Source organism: Staurois parvus, unplaced genomic scaffold (assembly GCF_062004578.1).
Source record: "Staurois parvus isolate SC_StPar_1 unplaced genomic scaffold, SC_StPar_1.0 ptg000058l, whole genome shotgun sequence".
Lineage (NCBI taxonomy): Eukaryota > Metazoa > Chordata > Amphibia > Anura > Ranidae > Staurois > Staurois parvus.
In genome coordinates, this window is record NW_028317854.1 from 6,306,503 (window position 1) to 6,318,911 (window position 12,409).

Sequence of the window (12,409 nt, forward strand, 5' to 3'; positions counted from 1 at the left end):
GTTCATGAGGGAAATAAGTATTTGATCCCCTATCATTCAGCAGGATTTCTGGCTACCAGGTGTCTTTCATACAGGTAACAAGCTGAGATTAGAAGCAGTCTCTTAAAGGGAGTGCTGCTAATCTAATTGTGTTACCTGTATAAAAGATACCTGTCCACAGGAGCAATCAAACAATCAGATTACAAACTCTCCACCATGGCAAAGACCAAAGAGTTGTCCAAGGATGTCAGGGACAAGATTGTAGACCTACACAAGGCTGGACTGGGCTACCAAACTATCGCCAAGCAGCTTGATGAGAAGGTGACAACAGTTGGTGCAATCATTCTCAAATGGAAGAAACACAAAACAACTGTCAGTCTCCCCAGGTCTGGTGCACCATGCAAGATCTCACCTCCTGGAGTGTCAATGATCATGAAAACGGTGAGGAATCATCCCAGAACTCAATGATCTCCAGGCAGCTGGGAGCACAGTCACCAAGAAAACAATTAGTAACACACTACGCTGACAAGTATTGAAATCCTGAAGTGCTTGCAAGGTCCCTCTGCTCAAGAAAGCACATGTCCAGGCCCATCTGAAGTTTGCCACTGAACATCTGAATGATTCAGAGGAGGACTGGTTGAAAATGTTGCGGTCAGATAAGTCCAAAATCGAGCTCTTTGGCATCAATTCAACTCGCCATCTTTGGAGGAGGAGGAATGCTGCCTATGACCCCAAGAATACCATCCCAACTGTCAAACATGGTGGTGGAAACATTCTGCTTTGGGGGTGTTTTTCTGCTAAGGGGACAGGACAACTGCACAGCATCAAAGGGAAGATGGACAGGGCAATGTACTGTCAAATCTTGGGTGAGAACCTTCTTACTTAGGTAATTGAAGATGGGTTGTGGATGGGTGTTCCAGCATGACAATGACCCAAAACACATGGCCAAGGCAACAAAGGAGTGGCTCAAGAAGAAACAGATTAAGGTCCTGGAGTGGCCTAGCCAGTCTCCAGACCTTAATCCGATTGAAAATCTGTGGAGGGAGCTGAAAGTTCGAGTTGCCAAACGTCATCCACCAAACCTTAATGACTTGGAGAGGATCTGCCAAGAGGAGTGGGCCAAAATCACTCCTGAGATGTGTGCAAACCTGGTGGCCAACTACAGGAAATGTCTGACCTCTGTGATTGCCAACAAGGGATTTGTCACCAAGTACTAAGTCATACACCTACCATTCGATTTTTAGACAGATAATTTCTTTGCGAGTGGGCAAACATTCAAAATCAGCAGGGGATCAAATCCGTATTTCATTCAATATATATATATATATATATATATATATATATATATATATATATATATATATATATATATGAGGAATACAACATTTGAAGCCCATGTCCAGGATCAGTCTGTGTGTGGTGGCTCTTGATGCACTGACTCCAGCCTCAGTCCACTCCTTGTGAAAGTCCCCAACACTTCTGAATGGCCTTTGTCTGACAATCCTCTCCAGGCTGCGGTCATCCCTGCTGCTTGTGCACCTTTTTCTTCCACACTTTTCCCTTCCACATAACTTTCTATTAATGTGCTTTGATACAGCACTTTGGGAACATCCAACTTCTTTTGCAATTACCTTTTGAGGCTTTCCCTCCTTATGGAGGGTGTCAATGATGGTTTTCTGCACAACTGTCAGGTCAGCAGTCTTTCCCATGATTGTGATTCCTACTGAACCAGACTGAGAGACCATTTAAAGGCTCAGGAACTCTTTGCAGGTGTTATGGCTTAATTAGCTGATTAGAGCGGGACACTTTGAGCCGAGAATATTGCAACTTTTCACAATATTCTAATTTTCTGAGATTGTGGATTTGGGGTTTTCATGAGCTGTAAGCCATAATCATCACAATTATGACAGCTTGAACTATCTTGCTTTGCATGTAATGAGTCTATCTCATATATTAGTTTCACCTTTTAAGTTGCACTGTACTGAAATAAATGAACTTTTGCGCGATATTCTAAAAAAGTGGCTTCAGTACTACTTTAAAAGCTTTGTCTACCTTTGTGACTATAATTCATACTGATACTAAAAGGATACATTATATAATACATTGTATCTTTTGCTCCTTGCTAGAGGAGAAAAATGCTCAGATCTTGCATCAGCACAAACTATCGTTCCCGCTCTCAAACTCTGAAGAGCAATTTAAAAGGCATTGCCGTGTGGTATGCATAGAGCAGCCCTGCACTTCAATGGGCTGTCCTATGAGCGTTTGTCACCTAAACTAAAAGAAGCTCTGGCTCTTTTTTTGGTGACAAGCTTCGCGTGGCATAATCACACCGTGTTTGAGGTACTATTAGGAATAATGGTAACCTTTGTCTGCAATTCCAAGTCGCCTGCTGTGAGTGGGGCAGTATATTTTGGGTAGGTTTATATAAAAACACAATTAACATACACGTGGCATCATTTTGATCATCAGGAGCAGGAGAATTTATGAGTTGTTTTTTTGGTATTGAGGTCCTGTTCAAACCACATGCAGTCCAGTGCATTTTTTTCTGCATCAAAAACGCATGGAAAGTAGGTTATATGGTTTTCAATGGTATAGTTCACACCAGTGTGGTCAGTTCCAGGGTGTTCTAGTCCCATAAAAAAAAAAAAAAAAAAAAAAAAAGAACATTTTTCCTGCATTGGACTGGAATGCAGTAAAACGCACCAGTACAAATAAAAATATATCAAAAATGCACTGAAACCCAGTACACAGAAACAAAACAGGAAAAAGCATCTGTAATGCACATGAAAATGTTATAAAAACACACTGGAATCAATCTAAAACACAAAAGCAGAAATACATCTGAAATGGATTGGAAATGCGTTTTTGTGGGGGGAACTGGCCCTATGTTATGATAATAGCAAGAAATATACAGCTAACTTTTAAATTTTTTTTTCACTATTTTGTGCCAGTCTTCCTTTGATAATATTAATTAAAAAAAAAAAAAAAATCAGGAAACATCCATTTACCACCAAACAAAAGCCCAATCTGTCCTGAGGCCTGGTTCACACCTATGCGTTTTTCAGTAACGCACTACAGTCCATTTAACATGGTTTCTTATGGGTCACGTTCCCATCTCTGCATTTTCCACCAATGCATTTATTGGTAAGGTTCAGGGACTTTTTTACCACAGCAGGTTGCGTTTTTGGTTCCATAGACTTCAACGGAAATGCAGTGGAAGTGCAAAAAAAAAAAAAAAAAAAAAAAACGCATAAAAAATTAACTGCTTGCATTTTTTTGTGTGTCCCTGCTGTGTTTTTGCTGGTTTCTCCTGCATAACAACAGACACCAACCAAAAACGCATCAAAAAGCATGTGTGTGCATACGTGTGTGAAAAAAAGGAAAATGTACCAGGAAAAGACATCAACCACAACCTGCAGGTGTGAACCAGGCCTGAAAAAACAAGGTATAATTCACCTGGATACACTAACGCAGGTGCAATATGATCAGTTTTATGAACACATGTCCAAGTTGCAAAATTGTGTTCGGACGTTAACAGTATGTAAACCCGACATTTTCTATTATTATGATACTATGGGATTTATATACGGCCAGCAGTTTACAACATAAGGGCAGACAGTAGAATTACAATACAAATGAATACAGGAGGGATTAGAGGGCCCTGCTCTGATATTCCTGATATGTGCCTGCTGTACCTGTATGAAAAAGTATCCTGTTCTCTTTGTATTGCTTCCTTTGTGTGCACTCCCTGGTGTTCCTAGTCTGAATAAAAACTTTCCTATTAAAAACTGACCACACTATTATTATACAGTATTTATAAAGCGCCAATAATTCGCTCAGCGCTGTACATTACAATGGGAGACAATACATGAGACGGTACAATAACAATACAATGTGATACACGAGGGGGAGGCAGGAGAACACAATATGATCAGTTTTCTAAGGCTACGTTCACACTAGCCTTGTGTGCAGGCGGCAGAGAGGCGTTTGGGAAGCGTTTTTACCGCTTCCCAAACGCCTCTGCCAATTCTGCACATTACAGCACATGGTGCTGTTCTAACGGGAGCGGCAAAACGGACGCCTCTGGACGAGTCAGGAGGCTTTGAAGCCTCCTATTCTCGTCTATGGTGCCGCTCCGCAAACGCCCGGCCGGCGTTTGCGGTGCGGTTGCGACGCGGTTGCGGGGCGTTTGCGGAGCGGTAACACCACTCAAACTGCATTATAGGCGTTTGTGGGGCGTTATTAACGCTCGGCAAACGCCTAGCAACCTCCGCTAAACCGCGCATGCGGCGTTTGCGGAGCGTTTGCCGAGCGTTAAAAAACGCTCCGCAAACGCCGGACCAACGTTTGCCAAACGCTATAGGGGCGTTTGGCAAGCGTTGGCAAAACAGCCTAGTGTGAACGAGCCCTAACTGTTCTGGGAACACAGTCTGCTCTCCTTCAACGATCAGACTTGTGCTCACACGCCACCTGCACAGCTATTCACTGGGAAGATCAGTGTTCTGCTGTTTCTCCTCTCCCAGCTCTCTATGCTGCTAATAACAGAGGGAACGTGACCACTTAAAAAAAAAAAAAAAAAAAAAAAAAAAAAAAAGGGGAAAATGTATTTATAATCTTTATTATATCTATACACACATTTTGCCTTTTGTTTCTGTTTTAAACTGAGTGGGTTATTTCACAAGGTGAGGGTTTACAATCCCTTCAGGGCTAGTTCACACTAGATACAGTCCAGTGCGTTTTTTTTCTGCATCAAGAATGCATGCACAGTATTTTCTATGTACTCTAATGGCCCTAGTTTACACTAGTTCTAGTCTGTTCCCAGTGCAGAAAAAACAAAAAGCAGAATATGCTTTTAATACTGCATTTTTTCTGCACATAACTGTACTGGAACAGAGTGTGGTGTGAATTGTAAGCAATGGAATGCATGCGGAGTGCGTTTTTGTGGTGTAAAATGGCCCTTAGTCTAGGTTCATACCAAAGCGTTTTGATGTGTGTTTTGGATTTCGCAGAAATGCACTACAGTCCATTTAACATGATTTCCTATGGGACACATTCACATCTCCGCGTTTTTACCCTGTGCATTTTTTGGAAAGGGTCAAGGACTTTTTTTTAACCGCAAAACGTTACGTTTTGGTTCAATAGACTTCAATGGAGATGCTGCAAAATTGCATATAGTGCGTTTTTGATATGTTTTGCGGTTTAAGCTGCCTAGCAACAAGTTGCCAAAAGAAAAAAAAAAAAAAGAAGAACACAACGCATCAAGTGTCAAAAAACGCATGTGCAAAAAATGCAAAATACACCACAAAAAGCAGTGCAGAAACGGATCAAACGCAAACTGCATAGGTGTGAACCTAGCTTTAGGGTCGGTTCACGCTATAGAAATACAATCCAGATGTGTTTCTGCATGCGCGTTTCGGGGCATTTTTTATGTGTTTTTGACACGTTTTTGGTGCTTTCCAGTTAATTTTTTCCCTTCAATTTAAATAGGTATATGTGCGTTCCAGTGCATCTTTGATGCATTTTACCCCGTTCCAGTACAGTTCTGTACAGAAAAAAAGCATGCTCTACTTTTTACCTGCAACTGGAACTGCAAGCACTGATGTGAACTATGACATTGACAACCATGTAACCCAATTTGTGTGTTTTGCAGAAAAAAAGCTACTGAAATGCATGTAGTGTGAACTGGACCTTAAAGCGGAGTTCCACCTGAAAAAAAATAAAAGTCAGCAGCTACAAATACTGTATCTTCTGACTTTTAAAATACAGACACTTACCTGTTCCTTGGTCCAGCGGTGTCCTCACCACCACTAGTTTCACTGGCCAAGAAAAAGAGAGGAAGGCGCCTCTAAGTGCAGTATTGACAATTTATTTAGTAAACAATGGATAAATTACACTTACAAGATAAACGGTTAAAAAGACTCATCGTGTGGTAATTAGATCCAGGTGGGACGTCCAGCAGCAATCTATGCCTATAGGATCAGGAAGTAGAGTCCAGGATGTGCCTGTGGGGGTCTGAAGAAGGAGCCTATTGAACATGCTCCGAAATGCATTACCGCCCCCTTCACCTACTACATCTGACTCTGCATCAAAATGAAGCTTGGAGAGCAGAGTCAGATGTAGCAGGTGAAGGGGGCGGTAATACATTTCGGAGCATGGTCAATAGGCTCCTTCTTCAGACCCCCACAGGCACATCCTGGACTCTACTTCCTGATCCTATAGGCATAGTTTGCTGCTGGACGTCCCACCTGGATCTAATTACCACACGATGAGTCTTTTTAACTGTTTATCTTGTAAGTGCAATTTATCCATTGTTTACTAAATAGTCAATACTGCACTTAGAGGAGCCTTCCTCTCTTTTTCTTGTTACTGTATTACAGCCTTGCTTCCACTCTAAGAAGAGCTGCCTCAGTGTTACTGCTCCCATCCATCCATCCATCCCCGATATCCATCTGGCACCTTTATCTTACAGCTACAGAGGTTGGGCTCCAACCAGCGCGCCCTATATAATATACATTTTCTGGTTTCACTGGCTGTCTTCTCTTGCTGGCATCTTTAATGTGGGCACCCGGCTGTGACAGCTTGCGGTGCCCACTGCGCATGCTCAAGTAGTGCTGCGCTTTGTGAATGGCCCCGTAGTCTTCTGGGACCTGTCACGTGTCCAAGAAGACTACAGAGAGGGAGGACAACTTCCGCTTCTGATCGCCTAGGCAATCACAGCAGAAGTGAAAGCGTGTACTTGTCACATTCAGGTACCCGCTCCCCAAAGGTGCTAATCCTTAATGAGGAGCGGGGGACAAAGGCTTAAAGCGGAACTTCTTTTAGGTGGAGCTCCGCTTTAAGGTTTGTTTTACCTTCCGTCATGAAGAGGTAAACGATTATAACGGCAGAGAGTCTCTCACATTTGTAGTCCAGTGTTGACTCTCACGTTGGGTCCACACCTATGGAAAGACCAGGGCTGGGGGAATAGTCTGCAGGATCCTGTGCATTGCTCCTATGATGGACTCATGCTGGTTGCAATGCTCTGCACACTGCAAACGTCTAACAAATGCACTTTTTTCCCCTTTTATGAATGTGGATGAATGTAATACATTTCTTTTGTGTACAACAGCTGGAGTAAAGCTTTGCGGATGGTGTGTGAAGGTGTGACCCGATATTGTTAGATACATGTCCCCCCCATGAGGTGTATGTTGCAGGCTTGCCATGATGTTCCCATACAGGGTAAGGTATCCCTGCCATGTGTGGAGAGGATGAATACCTAGGACTGGGTGACCTTGAGCACAGCACACGGTATACACAGGCCTCACGGTATACACCAGCTCAGTATAGGACAGGCCAGGGAGGGAAGAGTCCCTCACACACCTCACAACACACACACGTCTCTTCTAATCCTGTCTGCACACAGCCCAGCACGACTTTACCGGACTTCCTACAGGAACAAAGATGAAGCCTTGCAGCCCTTTGTTATCCAGTGCAAGAGGTAGGGGGGGACACACCGAGTTATTGCACTCTCACCTGGCAAGCAGAAGACTAGGCCCACAGGCCTGCATCCTATTCGCCCTACTCCAAGCCGCGGACACCGCTCTGCTCGCCATCTTGTACAATCCGCTGCGCTGCCAGTTCACGTCAGGGAACGGAGGAGGAGCGCCGCTGCTATTCCCAGCAGAACCGCTAGGTGGAGAGGTGCTGTCTTGGAGAGGTCCTTAGAACGAGCTGTAATATCACAAACAACCACCAGAGGGACCTTCCAAGGGAAAGCGGCTGCTAGAGCCTATCAGTGTTTACAAGGACACTTCACCAACTGGAAACAGTGCTGGGACTGGGACTTTTATGCAGGCCATAGATGGGTCGTTAATCGGGCGATTTTTCGGCCGAAAGAAAAATCGGCCGATTTTCATACCGTTAGTGGATTAGTTCGTTGGCCGTTTTTCGTGTATTTTGCACTTTAAGATTATCGGTTATGTTGGGAAATTTGCAGCCGATTTGGACGATCGGCTGATTTTCCCGGCAATGATGGCCAAATCGGATGATCGTTTTAACAATAAAAAATCTGCGCATGAGCTGTGACCTGAAAGGGACAGAGGTTATGGGGTGAACTTTATGATTTAGTCGGACGATTTTTTTTATTCATTGGTGGTAACGTCAGCCGAACGAACGACCGATTTTTCATTTATTGTTCGAAAAATCGGCAGATGTTTGACCCGTCTATGGCCTGCATTATGCAAGCCATAGACGGGGAGAAAACCGACGTTTTTTTTTTAGAAAAATGAAAAATCGGTCGTTCAATCAGCCAACATTACCACCATTGGTAAAAAAAAGTCGGCTGATTTGCATCCCGTCTTTGGCCGGAAATTAATATAATAGTGGTGTCCCTGCAGAGAGCTCCACTATTGCAGGCCATAGACTGGGAGAAAACCGGCTGTTTTTTTAACAGAAAAACAAAAAAATCGGTCGTTCAATAGGCTGACGTTACCACCAACAGTAAAAAAAATCGGCCAATTTTCTTCCCGTCTATGGCCGGTATTTAATTACTTCTGTCCCTGCAGAGAGCCCCGCTATTATATTTAACATTAAAAAGTCTTGCGGTTGCAACAATGTATCTATTTGTATCCATTTCGGATTCAGATGGGGTTTTTTCCGGATACAAATAGATACATTGTTGCAACCGCAAGACTTTTCATATAAAATATAATAGCGGACTGGAATTCTTCTTCTTTCTCTTCTTTCTCTTTTTTCTCCTCTTCTTCTTCTTCCTGATTTTTTATATCAGTAAAAAGATCGGTCGATTTGCCCATCATTGCCGCAAAAATCGGCCGATTTTTTTCCAACTTTACCGATCAAAAAAATCTGACAAAATCCAGAAAAACGGCCGACCAATTAACCCATTAACGGTGCGAAAATTGGACGATTTTTTTTTTTTTTTTTTAGCCAAAAAATCGGCCGATTTTCGACCCATCTATGGCATTTAAAAGAAGAAGAAATGGAATATGAACAATAAGAAGAAAAAGTTGCAACATTGTATCTATTTGTATCCATTTCGGATACAGATGTTTCTATTCGGATACAAATAGATACAATGTTGCAACCCTTATACTTTTAAATGTCAAATATCATAGCGGATCTCTGCAGGGACACCGCTAATAGATTTGACATTTCTAAGTATTGTGGTTGCAAACATTGTATATATTTGTATGGATACAAATAGATACAGATGTTCTTTTTCTTTGGTCACGGCTCATGCGCATTTTTTTAATCAGGAAAAAGATCGTCCGATTTGGCCATCATTGCTGTGAAAATCGGCCAATAGGCAAAATCGGCCGTTTTTTTCCCAACATGAACGATTAAAAAAATGTGTCAAAATCAAGAAAACTGGCCGACCAATTTAGCCACTAACAATCTGAAAATCGTCCGATTATTTTTTTGGATGACGTTTTGCCCGGTTTTCTCCCCGTCTATGGCCTGCATAATGCAGGCCATAGATGGGTCGAAAATCAGCATATTTTTCGGCCGAAAAAAAAATCAGCCGATTTTCACAACGTAAATGGTTGTCCGTTTGTCTGGATTTTGTCAGATTTTTTTGATTGGTAAAGTTAGAAAACAAATCGGCAGATTTTGCCGATCGTCCGATTTTCACGGCAATGATGGGCAAATCGGCTGATCTTTTTACCGATAAAAAAAATCTGCGCATGAGCTGTGACCTGCAAGAAGAAGAAGAGAAAGAAGAAGAATTCCAGTCCGCTATTATATTTGACATTAAAAATTCTTGCGGTTGCAACAATGTATCTATTTGTGTCCGAATAAAAACATCTGTATCCGAAATGAATAGAAATAGATACATTGTTGCAACTGCAAGACTTTTTAATGTCAAATACAGGGGCGGACTGACAACTCATGGGGCCCCCGGGCAATAGGGGATCATGGGGCCCCTGTGTCCTTGCCCAAACTCAAAAAAGCCTATGAAAAAGGTACCATGGGCATCTCATGGGGCCCCCTACTGACCCCGGGCCCTCAGGCAGTGCCCGAGTTTCCAAATGGTCAGTCCGCCCCTGGCCAAATATAATAGCGGGGCTCTCTGCAGGGACAGAAGTAATTAAATGCCAGCCATCGTTGGTGGTAACGTCGGCCCATTGAACGACCGATTTTTTTCATTAAAAAACGGACAATTTTCTTCCCGTCTATGGCCTGCAATAGACGGGTCGAACATCAGCTGATTTTCAAACGATAAACGAAAAATCGGTCGTTCGTTTGACCGATGTTACCACCAACGATTAAAAAAATTGTCCGACTAAATCATAAAGTTCACACCATAACTTCTGTCCCTTGCAGGTCACAGCTCATGCGCAGATTTTTTATCATTAAAACAATCGTCCGATTTGGCCATCATTGCTGGGAAAATCGGCCAATCGTCCAAATCGGCCGCAAATTTCCCAACATAACCGATAATCTGAAAGTGCAAAATACACGAAAAATGGCTGACGAACTAATTCACTAACGGTACGAAAATCGGCTGATTTTTCTTTCGGCCGAAAAATTGGACGATTAACGACCCATCTGTGGCCTGTGCATAATGCAGGCCATAGACAGGGAGAAAACCGGCCAATTTTTCGGATCGTTAATGGGGTAATCAGTCGGCCATTTTTCGTGATTTTAATACTTTTTTTTGTCGGTCATGTTGGAAAAAAAATCGGCCGATTTTCGCGGCAATGATGGACAAATCGGCCGATCTTTTTACCGATTTAAAAAAATGCGCATGAGCAGTGACCGGCAAGAAGAAGAAAAAGAAAAAAGAATATGAATAAGAAGAGGAAAAAGAAGAAATAGAATATGAAGAAGAAAAAGAAGAATTCCAGTCTGCTATTATATTTGACATGAAAAAGTATTGCAGTTGCAACAATGTATCTATTTGTATCCGAATAAAACCATATGTATCCGAAAGGGATACAAATAGATACATTGTTGCAACCGCAATACTTTTTCATGTCAAATATAATGGAGCTCTCTCTAAGGGACAGAAGTAATTAAATGCCGGCCGTAGACAGGACAAAAATCGGCCAATTTTTTTTTTTAAACATTGGTAACGTCGGCCTATTGAACGACTGATTTTTCGTTTTTTTTTTTTTTTAAAAACGGATGGTTTTCGACCCATCTATGGCCTGCATTATGCATTATGCAGGCCATAGACAGGTCAAACATCGGTCGATTTTTCGAACGATAACTGAAAAAGCGGTCGTTCGTTAAGCCGACGTTACCACCAACGATTAAAAAAATGGGCCGACTAAATCATAAAGTTCACCCCATATAACAGCCAAACTTCTGTCCCTTGCAGATTTTTTATTGTTAAATCGATCGGCCGATTTGGCCATCATTGCTGCAAAAATCGTCCGTTTTCCACGAATTTGCCAACATGCCCAATAATCTAAAATTGCAAAAAACCCGAAAACCGGCCAACCAATTAACCCACTAACAGTGCAAAAATCGGCTGATTTTTCTTTTGCCCGAAAAATCGGCCGATGTTCGAACCATCTATGGCTGACATTACATAGTTAGTCTGGCTGAAAAAAGACAAAAGTCCATCCAGTTCAACCATAGAAAAAAAAAAAAAAAGTTATAATCCTACACCCACAGTTGATCCAGAGGAAGGCAAAAAAAAAAAACCCAGCAAAGCATGATCCAATTTTCTCCTGCAGGGGAAAAAATTCCTTCCTGATCCTGACTTTATTTATTTCACGTACTTATATCGCGCCGTCAATTTACGCAGCACTTTACATACAATGCTCAACAAAAAAATGAAAGGAACACTTTTTAATCAGAGTATAGCATCAAGTCAATGAAACTCCTGATACTGATCTGGTCAGGTAAGTAGCAGAGGGGGTTGTTAATCAGTTTCAGCTGCTTTGTGTTACTGAAATGAATAACAGGTGCACTAGATGGGCAACAATGAGACAACCCCCAAAACAGGAATGGTTTTACAGGTGGAGGCCACTGACATTTTTTCCCTACTCATCTTTTCTGACTGGTTTTCACTAGTTTTGCATTTGGCTAGGGTCAGTCTCACTACTGGTAGCATGAGGCGATACCTGGACCCTACAGAGGTTGCACAGGCAGTCCAACTCCTCCAGGATGGCACATCAATGTGTGCCATTGCCAGAAGGTTTGCTTTGTCTCCCAGTACAGTGTCAAGAGCATGGAGGAGATTCCAGGAGACAAGCAGTTACTCTAAGAGAGCTGGACAGGGCCGTAAAAGGTCCTTAAAGCGGAGCTCCACCCAAAAGGGGAAGTTCCGCTTTAAGGACTGCTCTGCCTCTCCCCATTAAGGATTGGCACCTTTGGGGAGCGGGGACCTGAATTTGACAGGTACCCACTTCCAGTTTGATCACCTAGGCTATCGGAAGCTGTCCTCCTTCCCTCCCTGTAGTCTTTTGGAACACGTGAC

The 12,409-nt window shown here is 42.5% G+C and overlaps 1 protein-coding gene across 1 annotated transcript in view; it reads right to left on the reverse strand.

Annotated features, from left to right (window-relative positions):
• Nucleotides 1–7,650, reverse strand: part of NIPSNAP2 (nipsnap homolog 2) — a 48,572-nt gene extending 40,922 nt beyond the window's left edge. Inside the window, exon 1 of the mRNA XM_089668476.1 lies at nucleotides 7,492–7,650. Coding sequence (XP_089524602.1) covers nucleotides 7,492–7,571 — 80 coding nt within the window. The 5' untranslated portion in view covers nucleotides 7,572–7,650. The remainder of the gene's footprint in view (nucleotides 1–7,491) is intronic.
• Between the last annotated feature and the right edge of the window lie 4,759 nt (nucleotides 7,651–12,409).